General features: G+C 36.6%; 1 protein-coding gene across 9 annotated transcripts in view; it reads left to right on the forward strand.

The window, feature by feature from the left end:
• The window catches only part of Lmbr1 (limb development membrane protein 1), a 154700-nt gene that overhangs the window by 51417 nt on the left and 78185 nt on the right, over positions 1–25098 (forward strand). For all 9 annotated transcript variants that reach the window (XR_013092942.2, XR_013092943.2, XR_013092944.2 and 6 more), the window contains one exon: positions 14557–14660. Coding sequence is in view for 5 of the 9 variants with exons in the window: in XM_076873062.2 (XP_076729177.2) it covers positions 14557–14660 (104 nt within the window). In the remaining 4 variants the exon portion in view is untranslated. The remainder of the gene's footprint in view (positions 1–14556; positions 14661–25098) is intronic.

A 25098-nucleotide genomic window follows, 5' to 3' on the forward strand; every position in this document is an offset into this window, starting at 1 on the left:
CTATTTACTTTTTGTATCCTAAATATTGTTAAAATGTTAGTAGAGCTGGCCGTGGTGGTGCGTGCCTATAATCCCAGTGATTTGGGAGACTGAGTAGGAGGATTACAACTTCAAAGCCAGCCTCAGCAACTAGCAAGGCCGTAAGTAACTTAGTGAGACTGAGTCTCAAAGAAATAAAAAGGGCTGGGGATGTGGGTTAGTGGTTAAGCACCCCTAGGTTCAATCCCCACTACCCCAAAAACCTTGCCCCTGCAATAAAAACAAGTTAGTGGAGTTGAATGTGGTGACACATGCCTATAATCCCAGTTACTTGGGAGGTAAAGGCAGGAGGATCACAAGTTTGAGGCCAGCCTTGGTAAGTTTAGTGAGACCCCTATCTTAAAATAAAAAATAAAAAGAACTGGAAATGTAGCTTAGTGGTAGAGCACTTACCTAGCATTTGTTAGACCCTGGGTTCAATCTCAAGTACCACACGCACCAAAAAAACCAAAACAAAACAAAACAAAAAAATGGTGGAAAAACATATATTCTTCAGTTCCTTAAATGGAAAGACATTGATATAACTGTTTGCTGGGTGGGTCTCCTTCTAGGTGGTGAAATGTTCTGGAACTGGATAGAGGTGCTGGTTGCACAGCATTTTGAGTATGCCAAATGCACTGATTTTTTTACTTTAAAGTGACTGTTTTTATATCATAAGTTTAAAATTAAGAACCAAGTAATAGTAAATTTTGGTAGATAGAAAAATGATAGAATTAATTTGTAACTTTAAAGTCAGGAAATAATTCTTTAACATTTGAGGTATTTTCCTCCCTGGTGTCCAAGGTTTGCTTCAATGTCCATTCACTTGTGATTAGAGGTCTACATTTATAGCCTGATTGCTCAGCTTAGGATTTTGTATGTTCAGAATTAACCACAGTGAATCCAATTAGTCTTGGCAGGGACTGAGTGCTTTATTTTGATTTGTCATTAGGAATAGATGATAGTGCCATTTTGGAAGTGAAGAAACAGCACAAAATCATCTTTTTGAAAAAAATGCATTTTAAGTTACATAGAAAGTCAAAACAGTTTTAAATTACAAGCAAACTTATATTTGCTTATAAAGTTATTAAATAAAAGTAAGTGCTTAATAAGTTTTATTTTACCATTATTAGTTAAATATCACTAAGAATTTAATACTAAATTGGTGTTAAAAGCTTAATCATTTATTATAGTATACATCAAAAAAGCTACTGGATATTGAGGTATTTGTTTATGATATTAAAAATAAAAACAATCTTGCTGGGATTTGACTCAGTGGTAGAGCACTTGCCTACCATACATGGGGCATTGGGTTCGATCCTCAGCACCACATAAATGTAAAATAAAGATATTGTGTCTAAAAAAAAAAAATCTAAACATTTCAAGTGGGAAATTAGCTTTAATTAAATTTGGTAGATTCAAACAGTGGAGTGCTTTTTTTGTCCATTATAATTGATAATATAGACAAATATTTGTTGACATACAAATATGTTGGAAAAAAATTTTATTTACAATCTGATGTACCTTTTGTAAAAAGAAGTAAGTATATATGTATAAAGAAAAATATCTTGGGGGATGAATACAAAGGGTTAGTGGGCGCCATGCTTCTTTGTTTCTTTAATCCCAGCTGCTTGGGAGACTGAGGCAGGAGCTTTGCAAAGCCAAGGGAAGCCTAGGCAACTGAGCAAAACCCTATCTCAATACAATTAAAAAAAGGGCTGGTGGTGTAGCTCAGTGATAGAGTACTCATCTAACACGTGTGAGGTCCTAGAGTCAATCTGTAGTGTCACAAACAAAAAGACAAAAAACAAGGGTCTATACAATAGTGTTTTTCTCGGGGTAATAGGATTATATGATACAAATTTTCTCTTATTTGCATTGTATGATATTTATACCATGGACATGTCATTGCTCTTTGTTGTAAGAAAAAAGTTGTATGTTAAGGTGAACCAAGTTTCACAACTAACAGTTAAAATGTTCACTATTTTTTGTTTTTCTTGTAAGTAAATAGAGACTCCTCTTATTCTAAGGTTCTTTGAACACTATTTATTCAAAAACACGCTTGTCTTTTTTTCCCATGCTTACACTTTCTTGAAGCAGTTTAAAAAAAATGTCACTTTTGGACAATTAGATTCTTCATTTTTACTGAATAGGGGTTTTAACTTAGTTTTGTTCTGGAAGTTTTTGAATATGGCTTAACTTTGATTAATTTTCTAATTTAAATTCATGAAAGGTTTTGTTTACATAGAAAATTATAAATTATATTTTTTATAGAATTGTATATTGTATTTTGAAATATTTTGTGACTCCAGCAGATGGAGCTAGAAGTTAATGAATCCTGTGGTTATTTGTCTGGTGTTTTTTTCTTTTTTTAAATGTCTTTTTAGTTGTAGGTGGACACAATGCCTTTACTTTTATTTATTTTTACATGGCGCTGAATATTGAACCCAGTGCCCCACTTATGCTAGGCGAGCACTCTATCACTGAGCCACAACCCCAGCCGTGTCTGGTTTTGTTTTAAACCAAGTATTTTGGGATTATTAATCTTTAAATTCAAACTTCTTTTGGGGATGGTGCATTGAATCTTTCATATAGGTTGTCAGTGATACTGATTTAGACAAACTACAACATTTCTGAATTTTTAGAGTTCTACTATATTGAAGCATGCAATTTTAGCTTTTTGAGGAAGAGATATTTGACTATTATTTTATAAATTAATAATAAATAATGTAAAATAAAATACATGTATTCACTTAAATAACAATTTTTAATTTAAGAATGGTCTGTCAGAATCATAAACTATCATTAAGGGATATTTTCATGTGAAGGCATGATGTATGTTGGTAAAATCTAGAAACTTTCTGACTTTGCATAGTTGCCAAGAATATAATGACTTATCAATGTCTATTAGAGACATTGTTGTATCTTTATATTGATCTTCTCTTAGTAACTAACTTATATATTGCAAAATATTATAATTGGATCACTATGAGCTCTGTTCATCTGAAACTTTCACATTTACTGTAGTTAATAAACTTAGTTTTTTACATTAAATTATTTAAAGTGAGAAGGCTGGTAGGTAAGTACATGAAAAAAGGGCATCTGATTTCATGACACACTGAATTGGTTGGTATTCAGACCCTTTGGGTCCTGAATCATTTTCTATAGTTGTCCAACGGATGCTGCTGCTCATTATGAACTCTTAATTAAAATTTCTTTATTTAGGTTTTGATAACTATCTGATTTTTTTTTTGGGGGGGGTACTTGGATTTGAACTCAGGGATACTTGGCCACAGAGCCACATCCCGAGCCCTGTTTTGTATTTATCTAGAGACAGGGTCTCATTGAGTTGCTTAGCACCTCACTGTTGCTGAGGCTGGTTTTGAACTTGTGATTTTCCTGTCTCGGCCTCCTGAGCTGCTGGGATTATAGGTGTGTGCCACTGCGCCCAGCTTAGTTTTAATTTTTAAGTGAATGTCTTGGTTAGAGTAGACACTGCTTTCTAATTTATGAACTTTTGCTTAAGGTAGGCTTTATTTTTAAACTTCTGACTTTCAGATGAGATGGGGCATGTTCAGGGTGGTTTGGCTATAGACTCACTTTTGACTTTGAAAGAAGAATTTGAATTTGTAGTTTTCACTTTATGAAAGACATATAAATTTTGAAAGTATGTATTTATAGACCCATAATAGCAATAAAAGTTCTTTCTTTTGTACTATGAATAATAATTTTTTTCTGATTATAAAAATATAGTGGACCCTTTGCATTTGAGGATTTATATTTACAGTTATAACCAGTTGAAAGCAATTTTCTTTTCTTTTCAAGACTGAGGATCAAACCATGCTAGGCAAGCACTGTACCACTGAACTACATCCTCAGTCCTTTTTATTTTTTGAGACAGAGTATCATAAAATTACCCGAGACTTGCAGTCCTTCTGTCTCAGTTTGCCAAGTAGCTGGGGTTATGGGCATGCACTACTGTGCCTAGCAGTTGAGAGTTATTGTGAGTTCCTTGATATGTGATAATTGATAATTTTTCTGAGCCTAAAATTTGAATTTTGCAGGCAGTGAGGCTAGGAAATGAAATGAGCTGTGTGGCTAATGAGTGAGGCTAGCTCAGCACCTCCATTTCAATTCAGCTTAGTTCTATGCTCTTTTTATGCCTCTTATGGGGGAAGTAATAGAGGGATATGGAGAATTATGTATTTCACAAAGTATATAAATACTTGCTTCTGATATTTTTGGAATACTGTCTGTGCTCCTTTTAGAAAACTTAGAATATGCAGAAAAATAGGAAGAAAAAGTCATGTGTAATTGTGCTCCATTCATACTTTGGTGTATTTTTTTGCAATTTGTCTTATGCTTAATTTTTTTATTGTAATTTTTATATATTTTTAATGTTGTGTATGGGTTTTTGTTGTATAATCATTTTTGAGAGAAGCTAATGAGAATACTTAATTACATCATTTTTCTTACCTTTCTGTGGTCTAAGTTCTAAATATTGGAATTTTTCAGTTTTTTGGACCATTTGTATCATGTTGAAAAAGGACAGTGGGGAGGCATTGACATTTATTTGTTTAGCATTTTGGGTGTTATTTCTCTTCTGTTCCTTCATAAGAGCCATATGACGAGTAACGTGTTTTTTATGTGGAAAAACTGAGTGACAGAGTTGAAGTCCCTTTTTAAGATCATACATTGATTGGTGCAAATCTTGGCATGTCAGATGTAGAGTGTCACTCACTTAGATATAAATAGTGTGAATATCTTATTTTTGGTTGGGTACATTATAGTACACTAAGTACATAGAGTATATTCAGTTTTATTGAAATTGAGTTTTTAAAATCTCCTTTGAATTGAAAAATGTTTTGGTTTTAAGAAGGCTTTGGTCTACATGTGGAACACCCACACCTAAACAACTGAGAAAATAAATGTAGAATTATTTATTTTTTCTGTTTCACTCTCTTATAGTCTGATCACAGATTCAACTGAGCATTTTGTTTTACACTGATGGGTAGAATTAATGGGTTATCATAGTCACTTTTCCCTTAATAAAATTTTATTTGACGGACTTGTTTTTTTTTGGCAGCTAATATTAACAAAATTCAAAATATTGTGTCTTTTCCACTTAGAATGATATGTATGATCTATCATATACTAGTGTAGAAAGACCAAGAGATCTGGGATCTAAGTCCAGGTTTATCATTTGTAAGTTATAGAATTTGTGGGGAATTTATTGACTCTCCTTAAAAAAATTAATTTGGTTTATGAGCAAATTGGACAAGGAAATCTTAAGTTATTTTGTGTTACAAATTTCTGTGTTTCTATATTGTATTTGGTGCACTAAAATAAAAGTAAACTTTGTTTATTTTGAATAAATCGTAATTTCAGATTCTTAGAAATGTTTTCTCTGCTGAAGTATTTTATTGAAACAAAGATCCTTGTTTAGTTCATTAGAAACAGGAAGAAAAGTTCTTTGAATCAAAAGCAATTCAATCAAAAGAAGACAGAAAACTGGTGCCTATTTTTCTAAGTATTTTTGTCCTCCTTTCTGATAATAAATTGACAGTAGCTGGTATTGGACAGGGCAGTAAGAACTTAGCCCAAGTCAGGCTTTGCAATTACTTCATTATTATGTTTAAAGTATTTCTAACAACCCATCATTTGAGGAGATAATAATGGAAAGAGGGTGAGAATAAACTTGATGCCATTTGTGAAGTATCAGGGAGACCCACCATAGAAATGTACAATGGAATAGTTAAATTTTAGGTATTTAGGGCAAGAGAATAAAGAGATTCACTATAGGAAACAGTATGCATCTAATAAGAGAAAACTAAGACATAGAAGTAGAGGTTTATTCATCTTATGATAAAGATTTTATTGTTGAATGTTGAAATAAATATTTAAAAAGGAGTAGACATTTCAATAAGAATCTGGGAGGTCAACTTGCATAGACTAGCTAACTCCACATTTTAAAACACATTATTTTATGATTAACAAATCCATCAGGACAGATAAGAGGTAAAGAGCAAGCACTTTCTACTGCAGTATTTTGTGCCTGGAGATTTTTCTGTATTGTTTATAAAAAAATCATGTATAATTGTGCTCCACTTAGATTTAGCTTAAGAAAAATTAAGAACACCAGTATTTAAGTGTTGATAGCAAAACACTTTAAAACTAAATATAATTTGACTAAGATGGGGTTTAAGGACTAGATTTTTAAGAAAATACATGTACTTTTGACTCAGGATAGGAGTACATCTCAGTAAATCCATCCTAAATTGAAACCATCAGAAGTTGAAGATACATTTAATCTACCAGACCTACCAAACATCCTCGCTTAGTAACAGAGTGCACTGCAGAGTGTCATTTGGTTAGCCACATGGTCGTGTGACTGGGAGCTGCAACTGACTGCTGCTGGCTAGCATCACAGGAGAGTTAGACTTCATGTGGCTAGCCTGGGAAAAGGTCACAATTCAAACTGTGGTGTCTTCTAAATGCATATTGCCATTGAACCATTGCAAAGCTGAAAATCATGGGTCAGACCATTTTGAAACTGTACAGCAGTAATCACTCAGAGATGGGAGACAACACAGTGTCGCTTGGAGAAGACTTCTAGACTGCAGTGCAAAGAGAGGGAACCTGGTGGAGCTAATTGGTGTTCTGTGTTGAGGAGGAAAGGTGGAAGTTCAGAAAGACCAAGATAGCTAGAAGGTATCAGGCCAATACTGGAAAGCAAAGAGCTGCACAGAGATGAGTTGTGTTACACTTCCTGGAGTGTCCCTGAAGCCCACGTGTGAAGCCTTGGTTCTCAGCTTGGTGCTATTTAGTGGGAGGCTTTCAGGTCACTGGGGCCATGCCCTTCAAGAGGTAGTGAGGCCCGAGCTCCTTTCTCTTCCTCTCTTTCTTGCCCTGGCCATGAGATGAGAAGTTTTGCTTTGCCATATTACTCTAGTCACTCAGCTAGCTTCATGCACAAGAAACATGAAGAAAACTATACTATGGCTTATCATCAAATTGCTCAGAATCAGTAAAATCATGAGTCAAACCATTTTAAGTTGGGAATTGTCTGTACAGCAGTAATCACTCAAGAGATGGGAGACAACACAGTGTTGCCTGGAGAGGACACTACAGCTTATCATCAGATTGCTCAGAATCAGTGGCAAGGAGAAAATCTTAAAAGCACACAGTATTTGAACGTCAATTTATAGCACTAAATCCCTTATTAGAATAGAAAAAAAGGCTTCAAATCAGTTTCCATAAATTCTAGCTTAAGAAGATGTATTTTATATATATTAATAGAAAATAATACTCTGTATTTTAATAGAAAAAGAAGAACAATCAATGAAGTAAAGGAAGAGGATTGAGGGGGAAGGGGCAGGGACAGGAAAAGGGAGGAACTGTGGCATGAAATTGACCAAATTACACTATATACTTATATGGATGTACCATAATAAGTTCTTCCTTTTTGTATAACCTATACAGCACTGATTAAAAAAAAATAAAACAATAAGTAAACAGAAGGAAGACTGGTAGAATAGAGGAAGGGGAACCGGGGGAGGGAAAGAAGTAGTACTGGGGACTGAAATGGAGCAAATTATATTCCATGCATGTATGATTATGTCAAAATCAACCCCACTATTATGCATAACTATAATGCATTCATAAAATAAAAAAAAGAAAAAGAACAAATGAATGCCAAAGAATAAAGGAAAAATTAAAAAGAGTAGAAATCAATGAAACAAAACAAAATTGATGAGATCAATAAAATTGATAGATGATGCTAGGCTGATGAGCATAAATTTTTTTTGAGTGATTATAAGAATTGACATTACTACAGATTATACACCTATTGAAAGGATAATAAATGCATATGGTAAATATCTTTATGTTAGTAAATTCAGTAATTTAGAGAAACGAACAAATTCCTTGAGAGGAAAAAACTATTAAAACCTTTTCAAACATTGTGAGAGTGTTACACACATTCTTAAAAATAAAACTCTAGGCCAAGAGGAACTCCTTGTCAGCTCTACCATGTGTTTAAGGAAGAAATAAAGACTGCAGTTATATGTAGTCTTCCAGAAAGTGGAAGATGAAGGAATCTTAACTCATTAAGCCAACATTACCATGGTACTAAAGCCTGACAAATACATTAAACACTACAGACCAGTATCCATCATGAACACTGGTGTATAAATTCTGGACAAAAATTTTATAAGATGAACAGCAGCATATAAGAAGGATAATATATTATGGCTTTTGAAAACCAAGTATAACTTAACCATATTTACATGCCAAAAAAAGAAGTCACAATACATTCAGAAAAAGCATGATGAAATTTGACATCTATTCCTGACAAAATCTCTCAGCTCACAGCATTTCTAAGGAATACATCATCCTCCCAAAAAGCAGCTGATGAAAAATTGGCACATAATATTAGCCAGTGGTGAAGGGATGGGCACTTTCTCTATGAGATCAAGAACAAGGCAGGTGTGCTCCCAATCAATTGTATTCGACATTGTTCTTGAAATTATACACAAGTTGGAAAAAAAGTATCTACTGATAGATGATATGATCATATAGAAATTCTGTTGGAATCTGTTATAAAGAAGTTATTAAAGCCAACAAGTAAATCATGAAAAGTTGCAGGATATAAGATGAATATACAAAACACAATTGTATTTTTATATGTCAATGAGTAATTGGAAATTGAATTAAAAATCAATACCATTTAATATAGAAACATCAAAAATGGGAAATACTGGGCTAGGGTTGTGGCTCAGTGCTAGAGCACTTGCCTAGCATATGTGAGGAACTGGCTTCAATTCTTAGCACCACATATAAATAAATGAATAAAAAAAGGTCCATCAACAAATTAAAATATATATAAAAGTAAAGAGTTTAAAAGAGAAAAAAGTAGGAAATACTTAGGGATATGTGAGATCTATATATTTTAAACTACAAAATATTGTTGAAAGAAAAGTGTGTTATGATCAATGAAGACATATTCTGCGTTCATAGATTCCAAGATAGTTTTGTCAATTTGGGCTACTACAAGAGAATACCATACACCAGGTGGCTTTAACAATACATTTATTTCTCACAGTTCTGGATACTGAAAGTCTGATATCGGGGAGACCAGCATGGTGAGATTCTTGGTGAGGGCTCCTTCCTGTTACACTGGTAGCCATTATGTGTCCTTGTAAGGCGGAGAGCAGAAACAGAAAGCAAACCTGGTTCTGCTGCTGCTAGTAGAGGCACTGTCCCATCCTAAGGATGAAATCCTTGTGATCTCACTACCTCCCGCAGGCCCTTACCCCAGATGTCATTACACTGAAAATTAAGGTTCCAATTTGTGAATTTGAGGGCACACATTCCATCCGTAACAGTATTGCTAAGGTATCAGTTCTGCCCAAGTTGATCTATAGATTGAACACAATGCCTGTCAAAATCCCAGTATGCTTTTGGGTAAAAATTGATAAGTTGATCTAAAATTCAGATGGGAATATGGTGAACTTAGTATAGCCTAACAATTTTGAAAGAAAACAGGGTTGGAGGACTTATTACCTAACTTAGAGACTCATTTTAAGTCTACAATAATCAAGATCACATGATAACAGCATAAAGAAAAATAGACCAACTCTGTAGAGTCCAAGAATAGATACACATATACATTATCAATTGGCTTTAAACAAAGGTACAAAGATAATTTAGTGGAAAAACAGTCTTTAACAGAGTGGAACAATTGGATAATAATCACAGACAAAAATGAACTTCAGTTCATACATGGCACCATATACAAAAAGTAACTCCAAAGATCATGGACTTAAATACAAATTCTAAAATAAAAAAATTGTAGAAGAAATCATGGAAGAAAGTCTTTGTGATATTGGACTAGATCATAATTTCTTGGATATTAAAATCATGATTCAGAAAAGAAAATTTTGATAAACTTGACTTTGTTAAATTTAATGAATTTTATTCTTTGTAAGACAAAAGAAAGGAAAACTTTTGTGAGAAAATATCTAGCAAGTCCCATACCTGATAAAGGACTTGTATCCAGTGTATATAAAGAACTCATCAAACTCAGCAATAAGAAAGCAAACAACCAGGTCTAAAAATGGATAACAGACTTGAAGAGACATTCTACCAAAAAAGACGTCAGTGGCAAGTAAGGTCATGAACAGATGTTCACATCATTTTGAGGGGAAAGCAAATTAAAACAGCAGTGGCATGCCACCGTGCATATGTTGAAAGGATTACAACTAAAAGAGACTACTCTTACATGTTTGGCAGGTGTGTAGGTGAACCTGAACTTCGATAGTGGGAATGCGAAATGCAGCCACTATGTCAAACATTGTGGTGGTTTTATAAGCTACATGCCCACAGCATGATCCAGGTATTCCATGCCTCGTATTTACTCACAAGAAAAGAAAGCATATATCTGCCACAGACAGGTGCATGAGTGTTTATAATAGCTTTATTTGTAGCAGCCACCAATTGGGAACAGCCTAAGTGCCCATTTACATGTGGCTGCAGTCCAGTAAATTTTGGGTCTGACCCATGCTACAGCAAATCAGTGTTGAAAAAATCTCAAAATAATTGTACTGGAATGCAGAAGATAAAAATGACTACAGAATGCATGGTGGCATAATACTTTACATAAAATTCTAGAAAATGTTTTTTAAAGTGTAAAGTCAATGGCTGACTGGGGATAGGGGTGGGAGGAGAGTGGCATAAGGTATAGAAAAGTGGTGCTGGTGTCACTGGTGTGTTTTTATGCCTGCGCTTATCAAATTATATACTGTATATTAGGCCATTCGATGTTGTTACAACAAAATACCGTTGCTGGTACTTCATAAAGCAAAGAAGCATTTGGCTCACAGTTCTTGAGGTCCAAGATCATAGTTCTCCTGATCAGCTCCACCTTCAACACTGCTGCATCACCACAGAGAAGCTGAAAGAGAACCAGCTGTGTGCAGAGAGGGCCCAGTTATGGGGTGGGCTCTCTCTCTCTCTCTTTAAATACTTATTTGTTTTTTAGTTGTAGCTGGACACAATACCTTTATTTATTTATTTTTATGTGGTGCTGAGGATCGAGCCTCAGGACTTGCATGTGCTGGGTAGGCGCTCTACTGCTGAGCCACAACCCCAGCCCAAGGGTGGGCTGTCTTTATAACAGCTGCCCTCAAGAAATTTCTTACATGAGTGCATCCTGTGAGATGAGCATTCATCCTGTCTCCAGGGCAGACCCTCTCCTCCTAGCCTCTACCTCTTGAGGGTTCTGCCGCCTCAACTTGGCCACACTGGAGACCAAGCTTGCTGCACATGAGCCTTCAGGGCAGGACACAAACTATAAGCCCTAGGTGCACTTGTGTAGTTTACTTTATGTTAGTTATAGCTAAATAAAGTTGAGAAAATTAGTCTTTCATTTTTTGCATACATTGTGCTTTGATTTTGCAATGATAATTGAGAGTTAATTCTGAGATTATCCCCTTAGTTTGGTTTGTGAGCTTTTCCTAGAGGGTGATTCCTTGTTAGTGGTTAGCTGTATAGGATGTATCTTCCAAGTGATTCCCTGTTACTGATTCTTTGGAACTGGAGTGGACACATGGGAATAAAAAAGGAAGAGAAGTGGTGTGTATCTTTTGGAGCTTAGATCTAGAGACATACAGTGATAAAAGTGTAGACATCTGTAAAGAATTGGGAGTTATAGGAAATGATGGAATTTATTTTGCCTAAAATCATGTCAACAAATCAGATAGGGGAGCAGCTTTCTCTCTGCTCTGGGCAGGGCACCTTTTTGGTGAGCTGTGAAGTGGGACCTGGCTCGAGAGGAGACATCAGTCAGTGCCTGGCCATCCAGCACAGGGCCGCTGTCAGGTCGTGACAGGTGGTGGGTTATTTTCTTCTATAGTTTTCTGAAGGACTGTGTGACATACAATTGGATTAAAGCTATCTCATGTAAATTGAATATGATCTTTGACATGAAGATGTTTTATCTTTTACAACAATGTTACAATGATTTAAAACGAGCCTTTGTGTTTTGTACCATGACTGAATAAAGCAACACATTAACAATCACAGTTCTCCAGCCTACAAAAGAATACCCACTTTGTATGTAACAGTTCACATAATACTAATTATCACCTTATGTATTTGGAATAACTTATTTAGAAACCCTGAAGAAGATAAAATGCTGTTAAGCAGTTGAAATAGAGGTCAGAGACCATGCTCTAAAGTTTATGAACTGGACCTGGAGGGCACAGTTTGGAATCGGGTCCATTTATTCTTACTTTAGATAAAGTGCTAATGAAGTTTACCTCTTTGTATAAGGGAGGGGGAAAATGTGGATGGACAAATGCAGATTGTTAGTAAGAGCAGCGGATGTAGCTGGCAGAACGGGAGGTGAACCGCGAACCTGGGTATTCTGAGGGAGAGCAGTTGGCAGAGGAGCTGATAGTGCTACATACTAGTAGCCTCTGTGAAGTAACCGGTAACAAAAGCATTCAGTCACTAAGTGCTCATTTTGTGATAGACATTGTGCTGGTTCTTGTACATGCATTATTTCATCTGATAATCAACAGCTACAGATGTGGCATAATGCCTTGTTTTATAGATGAAGAACCTGTGCCTCAGCAAGGTTGTCACATGAAGTGCAGACAGGACGTGGGCCAAGTCTTTGAATAGAGTGTGTGTGTGTGTGTGTGTGTGTGTGTGTGTGTGTAGCCCTTTCTGGTTATTGGCACAATAAAATGATTGACTCTTATTTTTGAAACAGTGTTTTGCTGTGTTGCCTAGGCCAGTCTTGAACTTGTGAGCCTAAGTGTTCTTCCTGAGGAGCTGGCACTACAGGTTGCACCATTATGCCTAGCTTAGCTTAAAAATTTATTTTTATTTTTATTTTATTTTATTTTTTTTTAGAGAGAGAGGGGAGAGAGAGAATTTTTTTAAATATTTCTTTCTTTTTGGCGGACACAACATCTTTGTATGTGGTGCTGAGAATCGAACCCGGGCTGCGCGCATGCCAGGCGAGTGCGCTACCGCTTGAGCCACATCCCCAGCCCCCCAATTTTTTTTTTAAAGGATCAGAATGTATAGAACAATTTTAATTTAAAAAGTTCGAATTAGTTTTTCCACTAAAAGATATTAAGCCATTGCTTTCTAAGAATTTTTGTAAAACATTTTATTTCTTACAAAGATAAATGGGTATTATAAATTCATAAAAATCTGTACAGACTTTTGGATAGGAAATTATAAATTACTTTTATTGTGTTACTTTATGTAGAAAAAAAGTGAATCAATCTAGATAAGCTGTGCAAGTGCTAAGTTAATTATTGTCTTTCACACTATTCCAGAAAGAGCAGAGCAATTCTAGAGCATGCACACTAATTTCATACTGGGTGGCTGGGGAACGGCATGCTGAGGCTCACCCTCTTCCCTGGAGCATGTGTGCAGCCTTGTGAGCAGAGGTGCTGGCTTATCATTGCCTCAGTGCTGTGACCACTGCTGTGAGTGGAGCGGAAAGAACGCAGGCTCCTGTTTCTCCAAGCCTCAGATTACAGTTGCATGTGGTGCACTGGATTTACACTGAAATCTTAATTTGCATAATTTCTATCTTTGCTTTGATTTTACAAACTTTTGTAAGGGTGATAGTCATTATTTTAAGACTCAATTTAAAATTCTCGTGTTTTATCTATTAAAAAAAATAGGAGATACTGAGCACTCTGCCAATGACATACCTAAAGGTCTTTCTAAATCTATTCTTATTTTAGTTGCTGCCTTTTGTTGTGACATTATAAAGGACTGCAGAATGTCCCCAAAAGGGCAACCACCACATGAGCTTGCTGCTTCTGTGACCTCTTTTTCCCCACTTGGAGTCGTTCACTGGCACTTCTGTGATGTAATGGTTCTAAAGTCCCAGGCAGAGAGTCAGCTCTGCCAGTTGCAGGCTCTGCTCTGGAGCCTTAGCAAATGAGGTGGCCATCCCTGTCCACTTTGGGTAGCGTGCTGCCGGCCTCAGGGACTGCTGTGAAGAGCAGACGAATGTGTGGAAGGTCTGCAAATCACTTAGAATGGTGCGAGGCACATCAGCCTCAGTCAATGCTAGTTATTATTTTCGGGGTTTTATGAGGCTTAAATTAAATGGGATTATACATGTAAAATGATTAGCAGAGTGTCTGGCATTTATTAAGTGCTCAGTAGATGCTAGTGGCTCTAATTTAAATATTCTGGTGCCTACATGTCTAAAGACATGTGCCTTTGGATCTCTGCATGTCATATTTTTAGTTAATTTATTTTAAGGCACTAGAAAAAAGGAAATAGTTTCTATATTGGCCTTTCTCAATAGGTACAAGTTACAAAGTTAAAGTTTGCAATTACTTTCTGATTTCTAAGTTTAAATTATTTGTTATTTCAAGTTTATATTTACTTTTTTATTAAAAGGTATAGATGTTGATTAACATCACCATTTAGTGAAATTTCAAAAGGCCTGTCAATATCTAACCTGAGTTTCCTCTTCTTTTGTTATCTTCTTTACAGGTTTGTGGAATCTTGCGTCTCTCTTTTCCAACCTTTGTTTATTTGTGTTGATGCCCTTTGCATTTTTCTTTCTGGAATCAGAAGGATTTGCTGGCCTGAAAAAGGTAAGTAAATTGAATTTTGGAATTAAGAAGTAAATGTCGGGCTGGGATTGTGGCTCAGTGGTAGAACGCTTGCCTCAAGAGTGCGAGACCCTGGGTTTGATCCTCAGCACCACATAAAAAAATAAACAGACAAAATAAAGGTATTGTGTACAACTAAAAAATAAACATTAAAAAAAGAAGTAAATGTCATTTATGTTGAACTGAAGATCAAACAAGCATTTGAATAGAATATAAAAAGTTTAATAAATAATATTAAAACCACATTTTAGCAATAATAGTAATATTGCACATTGAATTATTTTGTATGTTTATGGGGAAAGTTCTCCATCAATCCTGTATATGTTTGTGCTGTGCATTACTCTAGTGGAGTATTCCTTTGGAATAGATAAACCTATAGGGTTGGTGTTACTGCTTTCTTAGGTAATCTCATTCAATTTTAGAGCTTGATAGGAGATTCTAAAAATCCTAAAATACATCTTGATGTAAAAGTTATCTCACATACAATATTTTCAGGGTAGCAGCACATTATAAAATCGGATATGCTTTATTAGGTAGTCAAATTCCCAGGATACCAAGAGTAACTAATCTTAGGTAAGTGTGGAAGGCTTAGAAGTGGGCAAACTGGGAAAACTTCTCAGGAACTTCTTAAACTAATCAAGACTTTAAAAGAGGCAGTACTTTAGTCTATCCTTGAAGATAGTATTTTCAAAAAATTTTTTTATTTATTCTTTTTAGTTATATATAACAGCAGAATGTATTTTGACATTCCCATTCTTCTTTAAATTTAATTTTTTTAAAATTTCCCCTTCTTGTGGTTGTGCATGGTGTGGAGTTACACTGGTGGTATATTCATATATGAGCACAGGAAAGTGATGTCTGATTCATTCTACTATCTTTCCTATTCCTGTCCCCCCTCCCTTCCCTTAATTCCCCTTTGTCTAATCCAATAAACTTCTTTCTCTGCCCCCACCTTATTATGTGGTTAGCATCTGTACATCAGAGAGAACATTCAGCTTTTGTTTTTTTGGGATTGGCTTATTTCACTTAGCATGGTAGTCTCCAGTTCCATCCATTTACCGGCAAATACCATAATTTCATTTCCTTATGGCTGAGTAATATTTCATTGTGTTTCTATACCACATTTCTTTGAATACAGTATTTTAAAGAAAAAGAAACTAGGTTCTATTTATAACCTATGCAGTTCTTTGATATAAATTTTTGGAATATAATGCAAATGCAAAGATTTAAGTACATTAATACCTTTTAAATGATTTTTAAACTTGCAAAGTGAGACTAGTGTTACAGTTTAGCATGTTTTGCCTTTCTGACTTTTAGTTCTATTCAGTATGTTGTGGTGGCATACAGAATGAAATGTGCCTGTATATCTTATTATTGAATAATAGTATAATGCTAATTCAGAAAATTTGGCTTGGGAAATTGTAAACTGCATGTGAATTGTTATTACTTTTCATCTTGTATAACTCTGTGTGGGATCATAGAGGTGAAATTATTTAACCATTTGATACCTCTTCTGACTTTAAACCTTAAATACCATACATTTTAAAGATGCAGTGCATCACTGGGGTGATGATCACAGTGCTGTTCCCCCATGGACTCACGGGAACAGCTGTCTGGCTGATATTCCATAGGTGAAAGTGTTGCAGCTAGCTGAAAAGGAACAGCTAGTTTCTTATTTAATGAAGGTTCCGAGATAAGAATGAATGAAGGAATGTGTTTGGCAGTCAAGCCTCACATTGAGAAAACTGGCTTTTGTATGTTGGACATTTTTTAATCCTGTTATATTATTAAGATTGGCAATTAAATTTATATACTGTTAAGAATTGTATTCTTTCAACTTAGAAAGCTATTTGCTGGTTTATATTTTCTTGAAGAAATAATACAAAATATTATTGCTGAAAGGGATTTAGTTCAAACTCTTCTTCTATAAGGAGAAAACTGATATTAAATTGTATCAAATTGTCTATGAGCCATCCATGTAAAATAGCACAATTAGAACAGAATATCTAGGGTCATGTCTGACCTTCCCCAGGTCGGTGTAATTTCTTGTGCTGGAGAGCACAAGAAAGCCAGTAGGAAAACGAGGTGGCCAAGGACAGAACATGAACGTGAAACACTGTCAGAAGAGAGGCGCAAGGAAGAGTTCTGACACTGTCAGCTAGTGTGAGGAAAATGGGGTGACCACCTAGAAGCCAAGGGACAGAGAGTTCCAGGAGATGCTTACCACCAAAGTGGAACTAAAAAGAATGAACAGAAGAAAAGGGGCATTGGACTGTTGAAACAGTGGGCTTCTGTAGCATCTTGGAGTTTGGAGGTAGAGCTTTTGATGGACATTTATTCCAAGAGATTTATGAAGTAGTCTACTGCTAGTTAGTGGTTATTGTAGGCATTAGCAACCCTCTAACTACTATTTAGTATTATAGGAAATTTCTTGGGACACAAATAAAGAAATGGGTCTCCTGCTTCCAAGGAAACATGGAGAACTTACAGTTGCAAACCAGATGAACTTATTGCAGTTTGATGAACTTATTCATGAGGTGCTAAGGAAGAGGCTGAAAGAAATGGTTATCTTGTGCTGCTGTGCACTAGGGGCAGGCTGTGAGGAGGAGACCAGCTGGGATTGAGCTGGGATCTGATCCACCAGCAGTATTTGCTAGAGTGTGACGTTCCAGGCTTGAGCCATGGCCTGGAACTCTAATGGAATTGAGGGAAATGGCTGGTACCTAGATGTGAACCATGAACAGTCAAGATGCACAAGTAGCCCTCAGGGTCAGGTTCTGGAAGCACTGATCCTATGCTAGGCAGTTTGGATTCTGTGCTGTAGACAACAGGGAGCTGGCATTTTCCCATGAGGATTTTTCCATCTATCATTTCATTTAAGTGAATCACACATTTTAGAGTTTCCGCATATGTCACAAAGGAAAGGAGCATCAGGGAACACATGGGCCAGGGAGTGCTTGGCACTGAGTTTTGTAGAAAGATCATATGCATCCAGCTCTGCTCAATAGAACATTTTGGTCTGTGTCACAAAAGCTGCCTGTTGGTGTTTGCTTTATGCATGAAAGCTCTGCCTCTTCCTGATACTTCCTCTTTGCAGTGTTCCCCAATGCAAGAAACAACTGGAACTGCTCAGTGTTAAATATGTCCCTGTTTGGTGTTGTAGAACTATCTACCCGGTGTTCTTTATGAAATTCTAATTGTTAGCTTAGGTAATTTTTCAAAATAGCATGTGACGTGGACAGACCATTCCATCCTTCTTGTGACCTGACTATCTAGAAAGGGGGCTTGGCTACCTCTAAGTGCCCAGCCAGTCAGGGAAGGGACTCGGCTCTATGTGGTGAACCAGTCAGCCAGGGAAGGAACATGATTGCATTTGATGAAGCAGATCAGCAACACACTGTAGGCTTTAAAAAAAACTCTAACGTTACTTTTTTCTGTGCCCCTTTATAGACTTAAGATTAAAAGGGAGAATCAGCTGAACAAGGACCCAAGAGATAGAGGTATTTTACGACTACACTTGTACACAGTTGTATAGTTCTTCCCTTTGAATTTTTTTCCTTTTTTTACTCCTAGTCTCTCTATTCATGATTAAAAGAACATTCTTTCTCCTAAACACAAATTTGACTGTGTTCATCTGTTAAAACCCTTCAAGGGCCTCCAGAAGTGTTGAATGTTTGTGTGATACAGTTGTGATTATCAGACAGGTAATTCCCAGACCCAGTGAAGGATTTAAAAAGGGGGCAGTTAGAGCCCTGATGATTATCATTGATCCAACTTGGGAAGATTGGAATGAATAGGTGCTATGGTGACCAATTTAAACGTTTTGTTTCTCATACTAGTAAAGAGGGGGAGTAAGGGGGTTGCGGCCTGAAGGCAGAGGAGGGAGAGTAACTGTCAAGTGGGGAGTCTGAATGTATGGGCATGCCCAAGGGCAGGGGCCAGGGAAGAAAGAGGGAGGGCACAAAGGCAAGGAAGTGGGCTTTAGAGTCAGCTGCCTGGGCATGTTACTTCATCTGAATCTCAGGTGTTCTTTCTGTAAGATGGCTACAATAAAGATACTTACCTTATTGTATTATTTTCATGATTATATAAGACAAGATTGTTCATGTAGAGCATAGAGCCCAGGACTGCATTTAATGTAATTGTAAATGTTAACTATTATTAAACCACCACTGTCTTCATGGTAGTCTGTAAATGCATTCAACCAATAAATATTGTTATTTATTCTTTACTCATTAATATTACTTACAATATTAATGTTATTTGGGATTCAGAAAGAAACCAAATACAGTAGAGTCAGCTGTTAATTATTCACATGTTATTATCATGAGCAGTTCTAAAATTCCAAATTGTTTTTCACATTTTGAAATAGATTGACTAAAGCAGAATAAATCAGTTTTAGCATTAAAGGTAGCATACTTTGGGAAAAAAGCCTTCTTGAAGCTACAGTACATTTTAGACCCTAGTAGAAATGTTTTAGAAAATTTAAACTTAGGTGATTAGGTCATGATATTTTAAAATGCTCTTTTTTTTTTTCTTTCTTTTTTTTTTAGTTTTGAAACCAATTACTTGAAAGTTGCAGGGGTTATTAGCATTTTAAGTCTCAGTGTGTGTGTTGAAATGCTAGGTGTCTTTCTGCAGCATAGGATTATTTGGTGTTTCCTTGTGCAGCTCTGGATGTTGCTCCAGATGCATGGCTCTTGGCAGGCACTGTGGCTATATTAGAACTACAAACTTTGCTGCTTTATTTATGTTAATGTTGTCATCGACCACAGTCACAAAGTGTTTGAATTGTTTAATAAGTATTCATGTATGTTCCTAAAAGGTGTTTATCATTGGTTACCTTTGACATACTCATTTCTGACTGGTACTGAAGAAGGTAGAACATTTCTAATGGCAGGTGCTGCCCAATAATTTGAGTCCTGATGAACTTGTATTATGGTTAAGTTAAATTTCCTTTTTTCCTCCATGACCACCCTCCTGGTTTTGTTTTACTATGTCTAGTCTGGTGTATTCCCTAAGTGGCACATGGCCCACCATACTCCCACGGAGTCCCCTGGGCGATCGATTTTAAAACAGCTCCTTGCATATTGTCCCGAGATGCGGAAATTGGCCACTGGCCATGGGGCGGATGCAGAGCTTGAATTGAAAATCAAATTAAGCAGAATTCTCTACTTAGTTTTTAATTAAGCCACTATGTTAATTCAAACAGGACATTTTAGGCCTGGGGGTTGACCATGTCCTTTTAAGGCCCTTAAATAGCCTTTCTTCTTTCTCCTTACTGTGGCGTGTGTTTTTATTTTATTAGGACCATCTTTTTGCTATTCCCTTTCTTTATTATTCTTAAGCCTAAGAGAATAGAAGTGGTTTTGATAAAGTTTTTAGTAAGAAGCTAACTTTTACTTGGATCTTAAACTACTAGCAGTTCAATGTTGATGCAGATTCTTCTGTTGTTAGATTCATGTGCTGCATCAAGCATCAAGTTTGTTCATGTGTGTTTGAACCTGATCCTGTGTTTACATCTGAATTTTTCATTTCTGATAGAAAGGCACATCATTGGGTTTGTTTGGTTTTGTGGTGGAGATGCCTCTTTGCAGTTTGGAGCTTCGTTACTCTTTAGTGGAGGGTGTCCTGTGGGTCGTGGGTATTGGGGTCATCTAATGGCAGACAGTGCAACTGTTGCTCTCATACCTCAGATCAGAGCTGTAGTTTTTCCTCTCCTCTACCTCAGGAAAGACCTCTAGGTTAGCTGCACAGTCATCAGGAGATGCTTCTGATTCAGTCATGAACTCTAGAGGTATCATCTCTGGTTGGTGCTCACATGAGATGTAGGAATCTATTTGTTGCATATTGTGTCTTAACATCTACTTTGAATTAAATGTTATAAGGAAACAGATTAGCAACTAATGAACGTGGGAAAAAACTCAAATGTGACTATTTATAAGTTTAATGACAGATTAATTCATAAGCCCAAGATTTTTCTGGGAACAAATGTATATTGTTTTCACCTTAATGCTTATCTTTGATTTGAAGTCCTGGTATAAAATTTAACATCAGCGACAGCAACATCCTGACCAATTATCCAAACCACGCAGACATCCTAGACTGTCCAGAACTATCGCATGATCTGCAGGATTAAGAGGTTAACTCCTATAACTTCAAACAAGTGCTTAATAATAAAAGCAAAAAGTACAAAATTTGAGGTGACTTCCTTTCTTAATTAATTAGACTGACCAGGTGGGAGCGAGAGGCTCTGTGCTGGCGCTCGGGACGTCCATAAAGCCGAGCAACATGACAGCACAATGGAGGAGGAACAAAGATTTTTTTAATATGTTTCTGTCCTGTGTCACAGTTTGAGATTGTCCTGGTTTATGTCCCTTTTGGCAAACTTACATAAAAGTGACCCTGTACTGTATTTTATGACCAGATGACTTTTCCCCTCAGTGGCTAATTTGTCTCAGGCCTCCATCTTAAAGAGAAGTGAGTAGGAAGTTCAGCCTCTGTCTCTGTGAGCTTTCATTGCATTCTTTCATTATTTTTGCTCGTTGTTGTTTTTTTTTTTTTTTTTTTTTTTGCCACTGATGATCCATAAATTGTTGAATGAGTGATTAAGGAAGTGCTGCTTAGTGTTAGTGGCACATGCGCATATTTGGCATGGTCCTGGTGGTGAGAGGAAATCACTGGTGAGAGGAAGGCTCCTGCTGGGTCCCTTCAAGGAAATTTAACTTGGGCATGTTTTGATCTTGGTGTTTATTACGGAAAATGAAGTCCTATCTTACTAACTATTGTTTGTGTTAATTTGATTCTCCCAACACCTGCAAGAAAACCATGGAGTAATGCATTAGTAGAGCTGCTCTACATTGTCCCAGCTGGGAGCACTGGTTTTTCCTCAGAGATGAGTGTGGATGAGAATGGTTCTTTTCTTTTTTTATATGTGGGTGGGGGTACTGGGGATTGAACTCAAGGGTACTCAACCACTGAGCAACACCCCAAGCCCTATTTTATATTTTTTAAATTTAGAGACAGGGTCTTACTGAGTTGCTTAGCACCCCGCTGCTGCTGAGGCTGGCTTTGAACTCAGGATCCTCCTTTCTGAGCCCCTGAGTTGCTGGGATTACAGGTATGTGCCACCATGCCTGGCAGAGAATGGTTATTTTCAAAACATTCCATCTGGCAGTGCTTTGCAGTGGAGGCCTTAGGAATCACCCCTTTGCTGTGAAAGGTGTGGCGGTGAGGCATAGGTGGAGAGCCTTTCAGATAGGGAGGCTCGCACGCAGGCCCTCAGAGGAAGGGCAGAAGCATCGTGTGAGGAGCAGAGCACCATGTGCTGGTTTTCTTTAGAGATGGTTTGCATTCATAAAGACTTTGAATGAAACTTCATTTAGTTCCTGAAATGGCATCAACTTCATCGCTCTTAGTGCAGTTGCCTATTGGAGGGAATTAAATTATAGTCACAATGAATTGTTGAATAGCAGCTGCTTTTTTAAAAAATTAGTTTTCATATACTTTGTGAAAGTACAGTGTTTTGAATTGGACTACTACCTATTACTTTCATCTTTCTCTCCACCTAGAATAATGAGGGATTTCTGCATTTAAGGCTAGATTCTTTTTTTATTTGCATAATAATGTAATGGCCAAAAATGTGCATTTTGGAGTTCAGAGCAGCTGGACTCAAGTCCTGATCTGGTCTAAGGTGTTGGTGAAATGCCCAGGACACATTATCTGTAGAAGTTACCACAAAGATCTCAAACGTGACAAGTGTGTGAGAGCTGTTGATGAAACATCAGGAAAATTAGTATAGGACAGATTTTTATGTCATAGCACAGTGACATGGGCAGTTATGTTGGCATCGACATGGCCAGCTTTTGTTATGTATCCTGAAACAGGATCTGTTTTATCTTAGAACAGTACAGGTTGTAAAAACAGGTCTCATGTTTAATAGGCAACTAAATTTTGAACTTTATTTTATGTGATAATTAAATTACTAACTAATGTCTCATAGTTCAGGCTTCTTTGTTAATTGAGGAACGTTTTGGTAGGGAAGAAATAAAAAGTCACCAGGTTCAGATTTTAAACTAATTATACTTTTAATTGTGCTGGCCTCAAATACTTCCAATATTCATGAAATATTTGGTCAGAGGAAGGGTGAAAGCATTATTTTAGAGGCAGAGCACATTTCTGTTTTATAGAAATAATAATTGTTTCATTAGAATTTTTTTCCAAGACTTTTTTTGGGGAATTGAAAATTACCCACCCTTGGTTGAGAGGAATGTTATTTGAAAGTGAAGTTAGATGTCAGACTTCTTAAGTAATTATGATATCATATGACTGCCAGGTAAGTGCTCACCAAAGAGGTTAGAGTTTGTATTGTGAAAATCCTGTATTTACATGGCATTTGTCTTGTACTTATTTGTCTATAAAATCATTTATTCAGCATGTCACAAGGATGATCTTTGATCTTTATGAAATGTTTGCCAATATGTAGCTGAAACTTGGTACATAATATCAATCTACAATCCATTAATTTGGCTCATCTATATACCAAAAATAGATACTGTGTACTCAGACACATCAAAGACAGTACGATTGTTTGATAACTTTACTTAGGTAATATTTAGATTGTGCTTCATCTACTTTTCTTTAAGTTACTGACAGTGATACTACTTAAAAATGTATTGATTTGAACTTTCTGTTTAAAGAAAGGAAATTGTCATCTAGAAAGACAAGCATTGTTCTGGAGTGACTGAACTTTAAAGCAACTGAAATGCTAAACTATATGTATGTAAAAGACACATTTTTCTTTTAGTGATTAAAAATTAGGTTAGCAAGCAAAAACTGAAAAAACATAAGGGTATGTTGACAGTCAAAAAAGTCAGAATAAAGTGTATTGAAAGGATCAGTTTTATGGGAAACATTTCCTGTTTTTTTTTTTTTTTAATATAGGAAAAGAAATTTTAGGTTTTATAAGGCTAGAGGTAAGTATTTTATATTTTAAAAGTTTATTTCAGGTAGAATTACTTAATATTTAATGCTTACATTGCACATCAGTGAATATTTTTATAAGCAGTTGATTTTTAAATGGACTTGTGAAGGGCTTAGATGTTTTTAAACCTTTTTTTTGAGGTATCAGAATGATAACTGTTATTGATTTTTACATCCTTTTTTAAACACATAGAATTCAAGTTATATTTCTGATGTAATTTTTAAGAAAGTAATGAAATACTTTATGTTATAATGAGAATTTATTGCATTAAATGACTTAAAATACTTTACTCAATATTCAGAATAAGATTTTCTTTTCTTCCTGCTGTTATTTTGGTTCAGGCTTCCTCATTTCTCACTCGGACTATTTAAGTTACTTTTTTTTTTTCTATAGCCAGTTTCATCCCCATTCAAAGTAACTGCTGTAGTGCCTTTTAGTTTTGCTTCCTTAACAATTAGTTGTATATGTACCTCAGCTCCATAAAATCCTTGATAGCTTCTAATTCCAACAAAATAGTCTAAACTCTGGTGCATTACACATAGGAGCATCTTATGTGTAATTTGGCTTCCATCTGTCTTAAGCCGAGTCTTTCCCTGGGCTTCCTGCCTGCCCTGTGTTGTGTCTCTCCCTACCAACTCACCTCTCCTAGAACAGGCCCTGTCCTTTCTCACTCCACCTCTTTCTTCCTTCACATTTCTCCCTCTACCAGGAAATCAGTTGTTCCTCAATACACTCCTGCCAGAATCCTTTTCCTGAGTGTTGTCTCCAGCATGATTCTTTTGTAATGGTAACTGCTTTGGGTTAGGATTGTGGTTGTTCCTCAATGTGTCTTTAACTTGAATACTTAGGGTGCTGTGGTGGAGTCCTTGTGCAGGGAGACAAGGGTGAAAGTGAGCACTCTGCTGTCTCCCTCTGCTTGTCTTGGGGGTGTGGGACCTGAGTGTGTTCCAGCAGAGCCCTATGTGGGAGAGAGGGTTCCTGCAGTTCCTTTCAGGATGTAATGTTTTTAGAACCTTGACACAAAATAAGACTCTTAGACTGATGCATTATTTTAGTGCAGCTTGGTTGACTGATTCTGAACCTTTGCAGACCCCTGACCATCCTGAGCTCTGTTTATAGGACTGGATGTCTTCCCAGCCCCAACCCTGCCTGGTTCCTCAGCTAGCTGGGTAGATTTAGGATTTTATGTGTCTGGAACCAGATGTACTGTTTCCCACAGTTCCTAGAGTGTTTGCCCCGTTGATGGCATGGAGCTTAGCCTCACCACAGCTGTCCTGGCTGGACCTGACCTCTGCTGGAACTCACAGCTGCCTCTTCCCACTGTGTCCTCAGAGTCCTGTTCTGTTGATCTGGTGCTGCCTTGCTCCCTGTGCTGTCTGCAGGTTTAGGAGAGCTTGTGGCTGGAGTTCTTCCAGCTGTGCTGTCAGCTGTAGTTTT

The sequence above is a fragment of the Callospermophilus lateralis genome, chromosome 1 (genome assembly GCF_048772815.1).
Source record: "Callospermophilus lateralis isolate mCalLat2 chromosome 1, mCalLat2.hap1, whole genome shotgun sequence".
Classification (NCBI taxonomy): Eukaryota; Metazoa; Chordata; class Mammalia; order Rodentia; family Sciuridae; genus Callospermophilus; species Callospermophilus lateralis.